The following is a 20,042-nucleotide window of genomic DNA, read 5'->3' as shown; positions in this document are numbered from 1 at the left end:
TCCTAACCTTAATTCTCAAAGCAAGCATGCTTTCTCTAAAGTTTCCTCAATACAGGTCATTAACAAACTTACAATATTGACCAGAAATTCCTGTTCAATGTCGCCTGCCTAGCTGCCCACCAGTCAAACATTAATATAATAACTAGGATTTTCAACTGAAGGTCTGGTACATAATATTAATACTATACCTCCTGAGATTCTGGGTGACTCTCAGTATCGCCACATTTCTTAAATCCATAGTCAAATCCGTCCCCAGACTCCGGTACCCCCATGATGTCGTACCAGTACTGGGCTGGGCCGTACCGCCAAGGTGCCACCTCCAGATTGGCCTCACCATCACCAGAATTATTAACGTCACTGCCCTTCTGCACCGCCTTCTTCTGCTGCTGGGCATACACCTCCTAGACCACAAACATCAACATTAACATTCTATAGCATGAAAACAAACTTCACCATGTATTACATGCAGTTTTATATCTCTAAATTTTAATAAATAATATATCAACCGATTAGGTAATAGTAAATTGGCAGCCGATGTCAAGTTTGCATTTATATATTACCGGTAAAATTGTTTGCCTCCATTTTTGCATTTAAAGATCAGGTGCTTGTTATACATTTATTAGCGTAATAGAGTTTATCTCCAAAAACACAATGATAATGATGATGATTATTTCCCTTAACATAAAGATAAACATACTTTCCCTAGGTTAAAGAGATAAATATTGAACTCCTAGAACATTGTAGAAAGGTAAAAATACTGATATCTCATAAGAATATTAGAATATTTGTTTTTTCGTATTGGACTATATTTAAATATTTTATTTTTCAAACCCTTGATTAAAATATCAGAAAAGTGGTAATGTTCTTGTTTGTAAATACCACCATCAACCATATGGTATATGTATCTTTGAAGATGTGTGCTTGATCAATCATCATTTTAAAACAATAACTGAAGAACAATTCTGTTACTGACCATTCACCAAACAACAAAATTGTGTATCCAAACATGATGCAGATTTCTGCTTAACCAAAGAAAATTTTACATTGTAAAGTGATATTATGGGCATCTAACAGTATATGCTATGTTTATAGGTGTCTAATGCAACCCTTGTTTATTTTTGGTGTACCGGTATTCACTTCATATACACTTATATTTGTTACTGCAGCATCAACATACTAAAACAATATCCCGGAAATAGAAAAATAATGCATTTGAATATCAACCGTACTTTCGTTTTGACAATTGACAACAGAAATGATTTGATGTACTATGTGAGTCCAAATGTAGTTTTCATGCAGATTCGTTCATACGACACAAAGACATAATTTTGTTTTACGGATCATTTCGGCTTAGAGGACTGGGTGAGTCATGTAAAATATCAAATATAATATATATTTTTTATAAACAACTGGTAGCAAGATGAGTTGTAGATAATTGGTCAGTAACCACATTTTAACTAACTATTTTGACCTGTTAATTCCTTTCTGCTCAATTCAACAGTGAAAATGTGCATAATATCACTTTAAAGAAAACACTATAATTTAGATTTTTTATAATAGAACTGTGGCATACAGTATAGATTCTCTAACTGTAGTTCATCTGCTTATTTTAGGGACCTCTTAATTAAGCAATTGCCAATAGGTATGATCTATAAACCATTTTGAGTTGCGTCTGTCAGGTGTTGTCATAAGAATCAATAAGGGGATTAAGCCATCAATTTTTGCCAAGGACACTGATACCATCCAGTATGTTGTTTATTTGAATAATGTCAACAGCTTTATCAAATGATTGACTAAAACATGACAGTCGTCTTTGCCAAACTTTCAATCTGACTTTGTAGTTGTTCTGTTGTATGACAAACATGGATTATTTTCTAAAAAATATATATATTCTGATCTAAATTGCTGGATTTGACTACTTGGCTGGTTTTTAAAATGTTCAAACATTTTCTCCCATCCCTAAAAAGATACATGATAATTGTTAAAGTATTTTCATAAATGCACATATAAAATGTTCTTACTTCATCATCCAGTGCAGTTTCCTCAGGTTTAGCAGGGCGGCCCATATTGAGCTTGATTTTGGTGCCAAAGTACCTCGCCACGCGTGCTTTATACTCCTCCACTATGCTGGGCAGCCGGGCTGGGGACAAGGTCGGGCTTTCTGGCTCCTGCTTGGGCTCTTGTTTGGGCTCAAGTAAGGGCTCTAGTGTGGGCTCTATGCCCTCTGTGGGTGGCGTGGACTGGGCTGCAGTAGGTATCTCTGTCTTTATCAGTGGGGCCACCTCTTTGGCTTCAGATTCTGACTTGTCATCCCCAGGTGTGGCTTGGGCTTCTGATTTAACTTTGATATCTGCAAGGAGAATCAAATTTGCTTTTAGAATTCTCTGATTCAAGCATTACATGCTCACAATGTACTTTATGGACAAGAAACTTGTGAAACATTTGATGGACTAATTGTGACCATAAAAACAACCAACGCTACATGCAATTAATCAGGGTCTTGCTATGAGGTATCTTAATATATGATTACTGAAATGAGTCTATTTACACAGCACAATGTCAATACCTCCATTTATTTTCTAGTTAAGCTAAGCCTACCTTTTTTTTCAATTAATAATAATTACCCTTACCCCTGTGCAATCTCTAGCAAGGTATGTATATATGCAAGCAAAAACCATTTTGCAATTTTTGGTAACAGTGACCATTTATCTTGATCCCAAAACTAATATACAATTCCGTGCAAGATAGATTAGAAAACTTGAACTTATTTATATAGCTTATATGTAAAATTCAAGCGTATAAAGTGTACAAAATATACCTTTGAGACAAAATTTAATTCGATTAACTAAAATTCGTGTATTGGTTAATTTCAATGGAGGTCAATGAATGTTATAATCAAATGTTTCCAAAAATTAAACATAGTAAATTTGTACATTTATAAGAGTTAAAAGGTCCATAATTTTTACCAAATCCAAACTGGAATCACAAAACTTCTTCAAATGATTGTTTCAATAATCAATCATTTTAATTGCTATAACATGTATTAAATCCATGATTATCTAATCAGAATTTAGTTACTTAAAAATCAATCAAATAATTTTGTTTGAAATAAGTATCAGTTTATTTAGACTCGAAAGCATTGATTTAAAACTCACTATATATTCTACATACATCTACAATGTAGACATAGCAAGTTAAATTGATTTAAAAAGTCACCCTTTCGTGTTTGTAATTATTTTACACGCTCAAGTGATAATCAAGTACATGAGAATAACGGTAATATGTTAACCGCAAATATCTTATATCTATTGAAAATTTTAAGAATTTAGTGAAAGTGAACAATATAATTATCAATTATCATTTTCAAAAATGATTACTCTATCCTCTTTATAAATGCTGCATTTAAGGTTATAGTGGTATTTTTGCCAAAAAGGAACAGTTCTTAACTTTGGATGTTTTTAAGTTCTAACATTTAAATCTAAGGGTCAACAAGAGCACCGCCTTGCGGGTGCAGACCTCTCATCTAATTTCTTTTTAAAAGTGAAGGGACTCTCATTTTCAATCACAAAGGAGAGAGGGGTGGAGTGAAGAGGGGTGTATAGTGTGGGTGTGTGGACATTTATTACATTATTTTCCAAAAATGCAAAAAAAATATATAAAATTCGGGGGGGGGGGGGGGGGGGGGGGGGGGATTCTTGGGTGCGATGGTTGGACGGTATTTCAAACATAAAATAATAAAAATAAATATTTGTGTTTTTTAACCGTTTAAAAAAAAAAAATGGGGGGGGGAGGTGGGGTGGGGGGGGGGGGGGGGTATAGTGTGAGGGTGTGGTGGTCATTTGTGAGATGATCTTAAAAGAAAAACAAAAAAAAAAATTAGGGGGGGGGGGGATTCGGGTTGGTTGGACGGTATTTCAAACATAAAATAATAAAAATAAATATTTGTGTTTTTTAACCGTTTCAAACAAAATACAAAATTGGGGGTGGGGGTGGGGGGGGGGGGTGGTATAGTGTGAGGGTGTGGTGGTCATTTGTGAGATGATCTTAAAAAAAAAAAAAAAATTAGGGGGGGGGGATTTGGTGGGGGGAGGGGGTCCTGGGGGGGATTCTTGGGTGCGATGGTGTGATGGTATTTCAAACATAAAATAATTTTTAAAAAAATTGTGTTTTTTAACCGTTAAAAAAAACAAACTGGGGGTGGGGTGGGGTGGGGGGGGGTATAGTGTGATGGTCATTTGTGAGATGATAAAAAAAAAAAAATAATAGAGGGGGGGGGGATTCGGGGGGGGGAGGGGGGGAGGGCACGGGGGATGGTTTGGGTGGAGTCTATTGTGGTATGTCAGGTAAGAGTAGTTTTGTCAAAGTATCAATCAAATCTAATCATAAATAATGAAGTTTTGGCAATTTTAGCAAAATTTAATAATTTGACCTTGAGAGTAAAGGTCATTCAAAGGTCAAGGTAAAATTCAACTTGCCAGATACAGTAACCTCATGATAGCATGAAAGTATTTGAAGTTTGAAAGCAATAGCCTTGATACTTAAGAAGTAAAGTGGATCGAAACACAAAATTTAACCATATATTCAAAGTTACTAAGTCAAAAAAGGGTCATAATTCCGTAAATATGACAACCAGAGTTATGCAACTTGTCCTTTTACTGTACCCTTAAGATAGTTTGCGAGTGTTCCAAGTATGAAAGCAATTTCTATGATACTTTAGGGGTAAAGTGGACCAAAACACATAAAGGGCCCATAATTCCGTCCAAATGCCAGTCAGAGTTACATAACTTTGCCTGCACAGTCCCCTTATGATAGTTAATAAGTGTTGCAAGTATGAAAGCAATAGCTTTGATACTGTAGGAATAAAGTGGACCTAAACACAAAACTTAAACAAATTTTCAATTTTCTAAGTATAAAAAGGGCACATAATTCTGTCAAAATGCCAGTCAGAGTTACATTACTTTGCCTGCACAGTCCCTTATGATAGTTAGTAAGTGATGCAAGTATCAAAGCAATAGCTTTGATACTTACGGAATAAAATGGACCTTAACACAAAACTTAACCAAAATTTTCTATTTTCTAAGTATAAAAAGGGCACATAATTCTGTCAAAATGCACGCCAGATTTATCTAACTTTGCCTGCCCAGTCCCCTCATGATAGTTAGTAAGTGTACCAAGTTTGAATGCAATAGCATTGATACCTTCTGAGAAAAGTGGACCTAAACGCAAAACTTAACCAGACGCCAACGCCGACGCCAAGGTGATGACAATAGCTCATAATTTTTTTTCAAAAAATAGATGAGCTAAAAATCAATTATTTGAATATATTCAAATAAGGAAAAACAAATGTTCAAATAACATTTTCAGTATGTATTCTCATCCCTAGTTTGTATCTATTCTTTACCATAATACTTTGGTACAGTCTTCAAATTATTATTGTGTTGTCCTACCCAACCAAAACTTTCCACCTTAGTTGCTGGAAACTAAAAATGTAGCTAAAGCAATTTCAAATACTGTTTAATTCACAATCAAACAATGTTATGCACTCACAAATTACATGGATATTATAATTCTCACCATTAAGCATAGCTGCCTAATAAAAATGAATAGCAGTTAGGCCTAATAACAATGGATACAAGTTACCCTCTTTCTTGATGGCAGGTGTATTGTTCGTGCCTTCTTCTTTCTTCTCCTTCTTCTTCTTCCGTCTCCAGATGTGAGGGTGGTGGACTGGTTTGAAGAGACGGGAGAATCGCAGCACCTGTGTACACACAACAACAGACATCTAGCAAACCAATCTAAAGAAGAGGACAATTGAGTCGTGTTCTGAGAAAACTGGGCATAATGCTTGTGCAAAAAGTGTCATCCCAGAATAGCCTGTGCAGTTCGCACAGGCTAATCAGGGACAACACTTTCCGCTTTGATGACATTTTTCGTTTAAATAAATTCTCTTTTTAGCAAAAATCCAATTTAGGCAGAAAGTGTCATCCCTGATTAGCCTGTGTGGACTGCACAGGCTAATCTGGGACGACACTTTACGCACATGCATTTTATCCAGTTTTGTCAGAACGCGACTCAATTGTACATACAACCACAGACTGTCTACTTTCCTGTACTATTGAGACAAAATATTCATAACTAAACAGAACCATCAGAAACCACACATGATATTGGTAATTCCTCATTTTAATCTAAACTAGAACTGCCTAGAAATAGTATTACTGAGGTTCCTGGATTTACATTTATTTCAATACACTCATTTTCAAAAAGCTGCAATCTGTGCCTGCCCCAGTACCTTATTTTTCCTGAATTCCGGGAAGTATTGTTTGACGTTGACGTTTTTCAGTTCAGGTGGTAGCATGGAGGCCAGCGGAGTGCTGAGGTTTCCTGCCTCATCCACGCTGGGTGAATCCTGACTGGAAGTGCTGGGACCTGCAATAGTAACAAACATTCAACACCCTTATGCATGGTCGTTAATGGTGGGCGTCACATCTTTCTTGAGGTGCATTACTAAATGAATCAATGCTACTTCCTAGTTGGTGGTAAAAATCTGATGTTTAAAAAAAATTAATTAAATAGCGCTTCAAAATTATAATATTGTCAACTATGAATCTTGCCCTGAGAAAATAAGGTTTAACCCTTTGCATGCTGGGAAATTTGTCGTCTGCTAAAATGTCGTCTGCTGAATTTCTAAAATCAGAATTGTCTTTGATTTTTTTCAAACAATACTATCAGAATAGCAAACAGTTTGGATCCTGATGAGACGCCACGTTCTGTGGCGTCTCATCTGGATCCAAACTGTTTGCAAAGGCCTTCAAAATCCGGTTCCAGCGCTCAAAGGGTTAATGCATGGCCTTAAAATGTCTCCCTAGATTAGCATGCGCAGTCCACAAAGGCAAATCAGGGACTACACTTTTATGCTTTTTTGGATTTTTTTGTTAACAGGAAGTCTCTTCTTCTAAGGCAAAAGGTGTTGGCACTGCTAAGCCTGTCAATACTGCACAGGCTAATCTGCACAGGCCACTTAATGCACATGCAGTTAGCCCCATTTTCCAAAAGCGAGGCTCATATAAAATATTTAAATACATACTGAACCGGCCTGACACCTAGACAATACTTAAAACGAGACCAATATTCATTGTTCAGTTTGGTTTTACCATTGTGAAGTTTCTGCTCACTGGGTTTGGTGTGCACAGGTAGCCAGGAGGGAGGAGGCATCAGTGCAGAGTCCTTTGTATCATAGTCATCATCATCATCGCTTCCTGCAAGAGTATACATTCCTCTATCTCAATACAAAATGCACTCAAGTAGTTCACATTTTAACGTGTTTGTCACAAACATGTCTTATAAGCGCACACTGCATTGTCAGAGGAGTGGCAGGACACTCATGGCTAAGTTCAAGGGCAAAAAAAATGGTTTATCACGCCACATGCAAGGTGTGTCTTAAAATGTACATTTCGTGATGATGACATATTTTAAGTTTTAATTCAATGGCTAAAGTGCAGTTTAATTGTATGATTACTGACGCCAAGAATCAGAACAGACATAAAGAATTGACTTGTCTACACAAATCCAAATGATGCCAAGATTGCTAGTAAAACCTGAGCTTTTTTTTATTTATTTCACATTTATATTGTGTTCCCTTCCTTTATATTTTTCTTTATGTTTAATGGTTAATGTTCAAGCTTTATTGAGTGACATGGAGTCTTGAATCAGCTAATTTTTATTATAGTTGATATAAAGAATTGTTCACACACATTTTTAATTAAATGAAGAAAATAACCAGAAGGACTGAAGGGCCTTTGGTTGCTTACCTGGGACAAGAAGAAACTGTTTTGAGAAGCTTTTGTTATGTTTCCATAAACACTTTTAAAATACCTAAGATATATTTAGAAAAAAATGGTAAGAAGATACTTTAACCAAAAATACCGTAAAAGCAGAAAGTGTCTTCCCTGATTAGCCTGTGCGTACTACACAGGCTTAGCTGGGACAACACTCTACACACATGCATTAAGCAAGGCTTTCCCAGAACATGTCTCCTATGTTAATGACACCTGCCACTGACCAGTTCTGGGTGCAATCATTCTGGCCATGCTCTCCTGCACTGTGTCCACATCCTCCTCTGCAGCCACCTCTGTGATATCGGAGAAATCCACCGCCTCCGCAGACTTCTCATCATAATCTGTCAGAAAGGGAGACTGTTCATATTCTGATTTCAAAGGTTTCAATCACGATATTCAAAACGTAAAACATATGAAACTTGTAGATGGTTTTATCTCGGTATGAGTTCAGTATATGAAACTACAATGTAATAGGTATTGACAACCAGTTTTAGTTTTTTTTAGAAATGCCCAGTATAAAATTGACAATAATTCCACAGTTTCAAGTTGATAACTCTTTTAGTTTTTGAGGTGTGCCCATGAAAAAATTAAGAACAACATCAAAAAGGGGCATTAATTCAAGGCCATAACTCCAAAGTGCCAGGTATGAATTGGCTTGTTATTTACCATCCAATTTATGCTAGTAAACATTTTTTTAATTTTGGTCACCACGCATCCGATGAAAACTGAGAATGTTATTGAGAAGAAACAAACAAGAGCTGTCACCATAGGATGACTTATGCCCCCTTTAAACGCTTGGTAGAAGTTATGAACTTTTTTCGAAACCTAAACGCGGACCCTAAGTTCAAGGTCAAGGTCACAGGGGTCAAAATTTGTGTGCGTATGGAAAGGCCTTGTCCATATACACATGCATGCCAAATATGAAATTGCTATGTGAAGCGACATAGAAGTTATGAGCATTTTTCTAAATCTAAAGGCAAAGTGTGACCCACAGACGGAAGGACAGACGGACCGACAGTCAAATCACTATATGCCCTCCTTCGGGGGCATAAAAATGTCTTATAATATCAAAATATTTCAGAAAGCCACATAAACTAGAGAGCGGACACCATGCTAAATCCTTGAAATTCACTAAGTGACCCCGTGACCTAGTTTTTGACCCGGCATGACCCATATTCTAACTTGACCTAGATATTGTCTAGATACAACTTCTGACCAAGTTTGGTAAACACCGGATGAAAACTATTTGAATTAGAGAGTGGACACGAAAAGTGTGACAGACTGACAGACCTACTGACAGACAGACAGACTGACGGACAGTGCGAAAACTATATACCCCCTTTTCTTCGAAAGGGGGCATAAAAAGTTTGGAATGGCTGACAAACTGACTGACAGTGCAGAAACTATATCGCTCCCTTCAAGGGCATACAAAGACAAGGCCTTCGATTCTTATTCAGGTGGCAGCTTCGGAATTAAATACAGTCCAACCTGTCAATAAAGACCACTCAAGGGATTTGATCGTTGTGGTCTTTGTTCACAGGTGGTCTTTATTCGCAGGGTCGATCAAAACTTTGCAAAATATGCTAGTAGTTTTTTAACAGGTACCTTATCTATGTATGTGCTCTATTGTTTAAATGTTTGAATACTTATGCATGTATAATGAAATAAAGGATTGAAAACACAGTTTTGTTTTACATTTGTATATTTATTACAAGTTGTGTTTCTATTCCCTTATGTTTTTATTATTTATTTAATTTATCATACACTGTATAAATAACTATTGACATACATGTATACGCACATGCACCTGTAATTCTACAAAGTACAAAATACACATAACATAGCAAACATTTATACATGAAATACATGAATCACTACTACACAACTAGTAAAGTTGACAATAATGGACAATAAATGACATCTGATATTTATATAAGACTGAAAACATCGTCAACAAACCACTTATGCACTAAGTCATTCACTGACGCGAATTCCGACTCACGCTTAAGGCGTTTACTTTCACAGTTTACGTTCTCTTCGAATTCGTCCATAATCTCATGTTTGCGCTTTAAAATGCTCTGAATTTGAGTTTTTCCTACACCAAGATCACTAGCCACTCGTCTACAACTGTGTCCTTTATCTAACAAACTAATGACCTTAACGCGTTCTTGCAACGTCAAGAACTCACGCTTGGAAGCCATGATGGTTAACTTGAACTGACAATTAACTTTTCTATAATCTATGAACGTCTTATTACGGAGAAATTTAAGAAGAGAATGACTATCAAAATGTTTGTCTTTAATAGGCATCGTAAATGATTTGAAACCGTTAATTTCCTTAATGAGTTTATGAAAGCCCCAATTTTGTCTTTGATATTTTCGGCAATTAGTACATTTATCGCGAGTCACTTAAATACAAAGGCAAATTTTTACACTTTTGACAAACTGTCAAATGCATAAAAGAAGCAGACGACTATCAATTAGCAATGCATGTTAAATAAACAAACAACTGCTATCGAGTGCAATAAACTGTCACTTGCCAAAATCTCCATAGCGACCGACGAGTCCACTAGTAAGATGTGTATCACGTGACTACGCAGCGTCCTTGGGGTCATTTTGTTTTTTGAAAGGTGCGAAATCGCTGATTTTTATGATTGCAGTGGTCGTTGTAAGCTATCAAAATGGAGATTTGGGAATGTAAAAGGGTGGTCGTTGGTCTTTGTTCACAGGTGGGCTTTATTCGCAGGTGCAATATATAGTGAAATCGTTCGGGAGGAAATCGGTGTGGTCGTTATTGACTGTTGGTCGCTATTAACAGGCGGTCGCTAGGGCAGGTTGGACTGTATATCAAATTTGTGCCAGAACAAGAGATGTGTTTGTCAGAAACACAATGACCCCTTCTGAGCCGCTTTGAAGCCATATATTTGGCCTTTGACCTTGAAGGATGACCTTGAAAAGTACCTTACTCAAAATGTGCAGCTCCATGAGATAAACATGCATGCCAAACATCAAGTTGCTATCTGAAGCGACATAGAAGTTTTGAGCATTTTTCGAAACCTAAATGTGAAACCTGAATGCAAAGTGTGACGGAAAGACAGACAGACGAAAGGACGGTCCGATCACTATATGCCCTCCTTCGGGGGCATAAAAACAGACACTGAAAGGAGATGACTCAATGGGTTACAATCTATAAAGCTACCTGAAGATTCAGCCTGGTTGTCAGCCACAGGGTCATCCTCCCCCACCATCTGTTCAACCAGGGAGCCAACACCCAGGGCTCTCAATGACCCCAAGTGACGCTTGCTTTCCTGACACAGATAAGAAACACAATGATATTGAAGAAAGAATCTGTGTCATATGCAGAACTTCTTAAGACAGGGTCCTTTGACATTATTGAAACCAACACAGGAGCCCTTAACGAGTTCAATCCATATCAGTATCTATTTTTTTAACATATGTACCCTTCATAAATTACTCAAATCCCACGTATTTACTTATGTTTCCATGTCATAAATGATTACTATAATGGTTATCCATTCTATTTATTATTTCTTACTTTTCACTACGGACAATTGGACAACTAGATAACCTTAAATAATTTGAGCATTTGTGACCTCTAGATAAACTAGTGCTTCTGTACTTACATCGTCCAGAAAGTCCCCTTCGAGTTCCCCCTTTTCATCAATGTTTCCAAAGAGAAATCCAGTCAAGGAAGCGTCAGTTTGATGAAAACTGGTTGCCATGCCAACACCAGCGTCATGGGGGTCAATCTCCTTATTAGCCTCCTCACATGCCTTGTCATGTCCGCCTTCCTGGTCCGACATGCTCACTGAGTTAGAGAAGACAAATTCTTATATCTTAATCTCTTCGTGACTCTACAAATAATACTCTAATACTCATGTAAGGATCACATGCGTTGCATCTTTCCCTTGACATGCACAAATATGAGGTAGCACTTTACTAAAATGTTTCTTATGTGGTCTGCAGACAATTTACATGTTACATGTACTCCTTAAAAGCTAGAAAAGGCTAAATCAATTAAATGGATTTTTTAACAGTTATTTGAATTGACAGTTTTTAATCTTAATGACACAAATTCCAAAACTGAAATAATATTAGTGGATATGAAGCAAGACTCGTCACAAAAGGTGAAATACATGTACATGTATGCCCCCAAAGCATATGCTTGTCCAGCAGAAAAAACTAATCATGACCTTCATCCTTTAATTACGAACTTACTTTAAACTTAAATAATTATTACCAGGCATTGAAGACAATCAAATTAATATTAAACACATATGGAAGAATAACCCAGTTTCTGCCCATAAGGAAGAATAACCCAAAGTAAATTAAAATCCTTAAAGTCAATTCCACAGTAAGAAGTTAACAAACAAACATTTAATCTTGATGGATTGACCCATCAATCAACCCAAACACCCGCCAAAGACGGACGGTGCATCTAAGGTTGATGACTAGCATTATATATATAAACAATAAGTATCTTATACCCTAGTGCTTTCTACTGTACGTCTTCCTAAGGGGTGTATAGAGATATGAGTTTAATATTCATCAGTGCAACTGCACAATCGCACCGTTGTCTTGTAAAATCCCTAAAATTCCCTATATTTATATACATGTACATATATATACAGTAAAAAATAGACAATTACAGGGCTCTTGGACTTAATCAAGCGCATTTGTAAGCATAAATTTAACAAATGATGCTTACCAGAAACTAATTGAGAGTCCCCAGGACGCACCTTTTTGCATAACTGGGTTATTTAAGTCAATCAATTAACAAACAATACCTGTAAAGCAACCTCCTATTTATATTCAAGGCAACAAAATTTATTTCCTCACACCTGTTTATCAATAAATCCAATTAATCAAATCTGATACAATATCTGATAGTTTTCTCACATCCCATCCTCTATGAAATTATTGCATTAATGCTGTATCTGACAGCATGTGTAAGCTTCTAGTAATGTAGTATTGATTAATGCCGTTTGAAATTAGGCCACTTGCTGATGTGTTACAAATTTACAATTTTAACTTCCTAGAAAGTCCTGCTAGAAACTGGCCCCAACTGGACATTCACAACAGAGACCTTTGATGTCTACCGACAGCATTGACAGCTTGTAGTTTTTGAGGCATAGGTCATCGGTAATATTTGTGCTTGTCAAAGAATTGTGTTTTAAACTGGTTTTATTGTGGTTTCAAATGGAAATATGATTGCAAGGTAATACTAATTTTATGTTTAGAAAAAAAGTAAATGTATAAAAGTGGGGTGTGTATGTAAATAAATTACGCACTTTCATGCACACTTGCCTTAAGAGAATTGTTTATTTAGTGTGTTTATTTATTTATTTTTATTTTGGAAACAATATAATGAGAGGGATTCCTAATGTACATTTTGTATTTGTTCTTTATAATGAAACCAACAATTACCGGTATATTATTTAATATTTTATATTTATTTGTAATTTAAATGGATTTTTTGCTGAAAATTTGAAGACATGTGCAATATTCAATGGGACTCCTACCTGTGACTGTACGTACAGTTTCAGACTTAGTCTTATTTATAAGACGCGCAAAGAATTTAGAGATACTTTTTATATGGGCTAAATTCTTTGGAAGGTCTTATCGGGGAAAAGTCAATTATGTGGTGGACATCAGAAAGTTTAAATTTTCATCATTTTGCGTAAAATTGCAAAATAAAATTACCAACTTATAATGTTTTATTTCAGAAGTCCATTTTTATCTAAAATATCTTTGAATTGAAGTTACATGTAGAAAGGCATAAATTCTTTAGTTAAACTTCTGCTTTAATCGCAAAACAATCACTGACCTTTCGCCATGTCATGAAACTGATTTAAATATGAACCAATCAGAAGAAGGCATTTCGGTGTAACGTGTACGCGTAATTTTATTTAACATGAGCTTTTAACACCCACTTTAATTTAAGTAGATCTAGTATGCTCATCTTTGTCGATTTAATAAGCATATGTTCAAAACAGATATGGTGCAGTTTCTATTCACTCTTCTAAGTTTCAGCAACTTTTTATGCGTGTCTTTTTCGCACCTCTGTCTGTGTTGTTTTATTTACTTACATTCTACATTAAATAGGACAGTATACCGTATGATCTGTATCACTATTGTTTATGTACCGCATAAAAATAAAAGATGTTATTTATTTCAGAACTTTTTGTCACTTTAGAAAGAAAACAATTCTTAATCAATCCAGAAAAGTATAATAACATGGGTTTACTATATAACGCTCTGCACCACAACAGACGAATGCAAACTGTATTTTACGCCGTTTATTCTTCCACATGCTTTTCATCAAGGCTGTGTTATCGATTTATATCTACACAGCGAGCGAATAGATATAAAAAATTTGAATAGTGGTTGGATTTAAATTCCTCAGGCGTGCAAAATTCAAAGTGTCATTACATAATTTATACGGAACATTATCGAGAATTGAATTATCTACACAGTAATGTAAATATTATTGCAATATTGCGCACAAAATCCTTGCGCAACAATGTAGACATTGAAGGAAAACTTTCCACCATTGTTTGAGTCATTCCCCGGTTGTACGCTTCAAATATTACCAATATAAAAAGTAGCTTAATATTTGAGAGCGTCAACAAGTTGGACTATTTCAGACTCAACTTACAAGATTTGAGGTTCAAGCCGACATTGCAAATTCACCAAAACTTGTGAATCTCAACTCTCTCCTGAACATAATTTTTCATGGATAAATGAAAGCCTTTCGTCTGTTCTAGTGAAAAATCAAGGTTTAATCGCGTATATATATAAGATCACAATTTCACAACGTCGCGAAATCACATGAATGTAAACAACCATAGTCAGAACGGCTCGGATCAAAACGGTCACAAAATCAATCGGTCGGATTCACAATTTAATTACTCAATTCTTATATTTTCGTGATCTTTTACTAAGAAGCAATATAAGAGTAACACTACAGATCATTAAGGGGACAAGGTGTCAGATGGGAGAGGGCTTCAAGACATTGTGAAGCCCATTTTGATCACATAGATCAGGGACCTATACAAACGCGCTGTTGCTAATCCCTTTGTTTGTATAGGTCCCTGTATAGATTTTTTGTTTAGCTTACATTCAACTTTAACTGTACAATTTCAAAAGTACTGCAATAGCTGTATACTATACTTTATTAAATAATTTGATGCCTGAATCTGAATCGATACGTTGCAGGGCCTTGTAGAGCGTAGGTCGCAACGTTAACGGGAGAGAGATTCATCCAACTGTGGATTTATCAGTGCAGTCCTGAAACTGTTGATGGTGGTCGCCCATACAACACTGTCACTAAGTTTGTTCCAGTCTAACATGGTTCTGGGGAGAATGAGTTTTTAAATTGATCTTTTTTACATGAGAAAGTTTTTCAACTGGTATAATTATTACCGTAGTCACTTGGTTGACTAGATTGTTTGAGGCTTGATAGTCATTTAGGTTTAAGGTTACGTTTATTTCTTGCTGGTGTTATTATGTCATGACAAGCTAAGGCTGGCACCTCCCCCCCCCCCCGACTACTTTGTAAAGAAAGGTAAGTCGGTTTATCTTTCATCTGTCCTGTAGACTTTGGAGTTCCAGTTTATTTAGCATGGACATGTTGACCACAGCCTTCATCCTGTGAGTGGTAATCCCCTGTGATAAATCTAGCCGCCTGTCTCTTGATGCGCTCAATTTTGTCAATAATTAAGCTAGACTAGATCAGGGACCTATACAAACACTTGTTTGTATAGGTCCCTGGCTAGATTAGGGTCCCATACCACAGAGCTGTACTCAAGTGTTGATCAGACTAGAAAACTTATGCTGTTTTTCTACATGTGATCGGGCAGTATTTCAGGTTTCTTCGTATGAATCCTAGGGTACAATTAGCTTTTTTTAAACTATTTTTTTGATGTGGGAGCCCCAATTTAGATTGACAGAGCTGGTAACGCCTAGGAATGGATTTTCTTCTACTTGTTGGAGGATGTGTATATCTTGTTCATAGAGTTGTGATTATCAGTTGTTAACGCTCAAAATATAACATTTCTTGGCGTTGAAACGCATTCTCCATGAAGATGCCCAGATTTCCAGAGCTCTCAGGTCGTCTTGGAGGGCTATGTGGTCTTGAATGTTTCGTATGGGCCTGTACAGATGGCAATCGTCTGCAAAGAGTTGTACTTGTGACTTGACTGTATAAGGGAGGTCATTTATGTGGCACAGGTACAAATGTGGGCCGAGAACAGTTCCTTGAGGTACTCCTGAGTCAACATGGGCGGATGTGGAATTCTTCCCGTCAAGTACAACCTGCATGTGACGTTTTGTGAGAAAGTCACGGAGCCATGTATTCAGAGGTCCATCGATGCCATAACTGGCAAGTTTACTTTGGAGATTTTCGTGCAGGACACTGTCGAATGCTTTAGAGAAATCAAGGTAACTGGCTATGTCTATTTGGCTTCCTTTGTCGAAGTTTGTTAGAAGGTCATGGATGGTTGTAGTTAGTTGTGTTTCACAGGAGTAGCCAGATCTAACTGCGTGGTTGAGTGAAGTGAGTATCTTGTTTTGTAAGGTTTTATTGCTAATATAAAAAGCTAATTGTAATTAACCAGTAAAGCTAGCTAGGGACCATAGCTTAGCACAAATAGGCCTATGTTATGTGCATACATGTACATGTATATCTCTTACTGATCATTATAAAAGTACTTTTATTCCAGCTTGATACATAAATCGCAATCTGTCGCAGTATCTGATCTACCGGTAGTACATGTGTACCATCACACGTTTTTTTGCTTGCAACATTTTGTTGTTAACTGGACAGATGTAACTGTAAAAACTTTGATGATTAAGCCCAAAATTGTCCAAACGATTGAACAAACATCTTATGCATTTTGGGGACAAACAAATTTGGGTGTGTGTGTCATTCCCATACTGACATATTACATACGCCAACAACATTATATTTCATTTAAGCATGTAATCACCACTGCGACCAGCATCAATTCTTTTTTATACCAGAACTAGAGACATGAGCATGAAAAGCAACATTCCAACTCATAGTCAGAAATACATGGTAAACACATTATAAGGTGACTTTAGAATAACACATCAAACATAAAAGCATTTAAATGCATCGATTTTACTAATATTTTACACGTCATTATGCATCTGTATATATTTGACCCAAGGTAGGGATCAACACTTTACAGTGATTCAAAATAGGACATGAGACAGCAAGTATTTCACTACAGTCAGGCTCAATACAAATAATGATTAAGGGTCCTGGAATAATGTTCTACAGATTTTTGATCCCAATAATATTTGTGTCAGAGCAAGTGTATTGTCTCTTACTGTTGGAATTAAGATGCTTTGCTTTAGGGTGGGGAATTTGAACAACAACAGTACCCTGTGTAAACTGGCTGATCCCCTGTCTGGGGGAAATATGGCACGTGCACTACCAAGAAAGTGCTCTTGCCAAGTAATAAATACAGTTGATGAATTGTGTCCAGGATATCATTAATGTTGTTTCCCAAAACATCAAACTTACAAAGAAAAAAATGTGTATGACTAACTCAGTATAAACAACCTCAGCAACTTATATTGATACAAACTAAGAAGTCTTACAACAGAGTTCCTTAAATGAAAGTTGTTAATTTAAGTTCCCTACTTTCAAGCTGCACAATAAGAAAATTTATTTTTTAACAAAGAAGAGCTGTATCAAAACAGCGTGCTTAACTGGTATTCTTCAACCTTGAAAGTACATTTTCTGTCAGTAGACTGATATAACAACTACAAAGACATATGTAATAACTCAGAACTCGTTGGTGGGTAACTCACAACTGACTTTATTCATAGATTCACACAGATATAAACCTCAATACAAATAACTGATGACTTAATTCATGCTTTAACAAGACAATACAAGTTGTGTCCCTTACATTACAATACATGACACATATTTAAAGTTGAATGTCTGTAGCAGTTAAATAGAATATGTTAACTTGAAGCTTAAAATTTAACAAGAGGGCCAAGATGGCCCTAGTTCGCTCACCTGAGAGGAGTCGGTTCATTCAATCTTTACCAAATGTCAAACTTGACCTAGATATTGTCCAGACAAACATCCTGGTCAAGTTTCATCATTATTTCATCTGTGAGTCATGATCATTGTACCTATGAAGTTTCATGATCCTAGGCGTAAGCATTCTTGAGTTATCATCCGGAAACCATTTTTCTAAGTTGAGTCACCGTGACCTTGACAGCCATTGTGTGAATATGTTTTTTGGCACTGTGACCTTGACCTTTGACCTAGTGACCTGATAATCAATAGGGGTCATCTGCGAGTCATGATCAATATACCTATGAAGTTTCATGAACCTACGCATAGGCGTTCTTGAGTTTTCATCCAGAAACCATTTTACTATTTCAGGTCACCGTGACCTTGACCTTTGACCTAGTGACCTGAAAATCAACTGGAGTCATCTTCGAGTCATGATCAATGTACCTATGAAGTTTCATGATCGTAGGCTTAAGCGTTCTTGAGTTATCATCTGGAAACCATTTTACTATTTTGGGTCACTGTGACCTTGACCTTTGACCTAGTGACCTGAAAATCAATAGGGATCATTTACGAGTCATGATCAATGTACCTATGAAGTTTCATGATCCTAGGCCTAGGCGTTCTTGAGTTATCATCGGGGAACCATTTTACTGTTTCGGGTCATCGAGACCTTGACCTTTGACCTAGTGACCTAAAAATCAATAGGGGTCATCTACGAGTTATGATCAATGTACCTATGAAGTTTCATGATCCTAGGCCTAAGCATTCTTGAGTTATCATCCGGAAACCATTTTACTATTTTGGGTCATCGTAACCTTGACCTTTGACCTAGCGACCTGAAAATCAATAGGGGTTATCTGCGAGTCATGATCAATGTATCTATGAAGTTTCATGATCCTAGGCATAAGCGTTCTTGAATTATCATCCGGAAACCATTTTACTGCTTTGGGTCACCGTGACCTTGACCTTTGACCTAGTGACCTGAAAATCAATAGGGTTTATCTGCGAGTCATGATCAATTTATCTTTGAAGTTTCATGATCCTAGGCATAAGTGTTTTTGAGTAATCATCCGGAAACCATTTTACTATTTCAGGTCATCGTGACCTTGAACTTTGACCTAGTGACCTGAAAATCAATAGGGGTCATCTGTGAGTCATGATCAATGTACCTATGAAGTTTCATGATCCTTGGCATAAGTGCTCTTGAGTTTTCATCCGGAAACCATCTGGTGGACGGACAGACCGACATGAGCAAAACAATATACCCCCTCTTCTTCGAAAGGGGGGGGGGGGATAATGAGAAAACTGTCCCCTCTCAGCAGCCATGTTATTCATCTGACCGGAACCATTTTTGAACTCAACTCTCGTTTCAAAAAAACAAATGTTCTGAGCAAATTTCATGAAAATTGGGCCAAAAATGTGACTTCTACTGTGTTCACATGTTTTCACTATATACATATAGAGTAAAATGCCCCGCCCACTGGCGGCCATGTTTTTTCACCGATCCCGACCATTTTCAAACTTGTCCAAGATATCAATAAAACCAATGTTTTGACCACCTTTCATGATGATTGGGCAAAAATTGTGACTTCTAGAGTGTTTACAAGGTTTCTCTATAGCCAAATAGGGAAAACTGCCAATATATAAATATAGAGAAAAATGCCCCGCCCACTGACCGCCATGTTTTTATACCACACTTGACCATTTTCGAACTCGTCTGAAACATCAATTGAACCAATGTTTTGACCAACTTTCATGATGATTGGGCAAAAATTGTGACTTCTAGAGTGTTTACAAGGTTTCTCTATAGCCAAATAAGGAAAACTGCCCCGCCCACTGGCCCACTGGTATTTCAACGGATCGGAACCACTTTTGAAATCAACCAAGATATCATGAAGACAAACATTTTGACAAAGTTACATGAAGGTTGGACTTAAATGTGACTTCTACAGTGTTTACAAGGCTTTTTGTTTTTTTTGACCTAGTGACCTAGTTTTTGACCCGGCACAACCCAGTTTCAAACTAGGCCAATATTTCATTGGGACAAAGCTTCTGACCAAGTTTCATGAAGATGGGACAAGAAATGTGGCCTCTATAGTGTTTACGAGCAAATGTTTACAG

At 36.7% G+C, this 20,042-nt stretch overlaps 4 protein-coding genes across 7 annotated transcripts in view; 3 read left to right on the top strand and 1 right to left on the bottom strand.

The window, feature by feature from the left end:
* Nucleotides 1–14,694, bottom strand: part of LOC127877314 (transcription initiation factor TFIID subunit 1-like) — a gene marked incomplete at its 3' end in the record, with an annotated part of 48,874 nt that extends 34,180 nt beyond the window's left edge. Inside the window, 9 exon segments of one of the 2 annotated variants that reach the window (XM_052423032.1) lie at nt 189–401; nt 2,022–2,350; nt 5,641–5,758; nt 6,293–6,429; nt 7,155–7,259; nt 8,063–8,179; nt 11,037–11,145; nt 11,482–11,666; nt 14,517–14,694. In XM_052423032.1, the coding sequence (XP_052278992.1) occupies nt 189–401; nt 2,022–2,350; nt 5,641–5,758; nt 6,293–6,429; nt 7,155–7,259; nt 8,063–8,179; nt 11,037–11,145; nt 11,482–11,661 (1,308 nt within the window). 2 annotated transcript variants of the gene reach the window in all.
* Nucleotides 1–20,042, top strand: part of LOC127877325 (uncharacterized) — a 218,465-nt gene that overhangs the window by 66,060 nt on the left and 132,363 nt on the right. The window lies entirely within an intron of this gene.
* LOC127877326 (uncharacterized) overlaps nt 1–20,042 on the top strand; it is a 218,236-nt gene that overhangs the window by 65,831 nt on the left and 132,363 nt on the right. The gene's annotated exons all lie outside the window — the stretch shown is intronic.
* LOC127877328 (STAGA complex 65 subunit gamma-like) overlaps nt 1–20,042 on the top strand; it is a 231,612-nt gene that overhangs the window by 108,703 nt on the left and 102,867 nt on the right. The gene's annotated exons all lie outside the window — the stretch shown is intronic.

This window comes from Dreissena polymorpha, chromosome 4 (genome assembly GCF_020536995.1).
Source record: "Dreissena polymorpha isolate Duluth1 chromosome 4, UMN_Dpol_1.0, whole genome shotgun sequence".
Classification (NCBI taxonomy): domain Eukaryota; kingdom Metazoa; phylum Mollusca; class Bivalvia; order Myida; family Dreissenidae; genus Dreissena; species Dreissena polymorpha.
The sequence above is the reverse complement of the archived record's forward strand: the minus strand, read 5'-3'. Positions and strand labels throughout refer to the sequence as shown.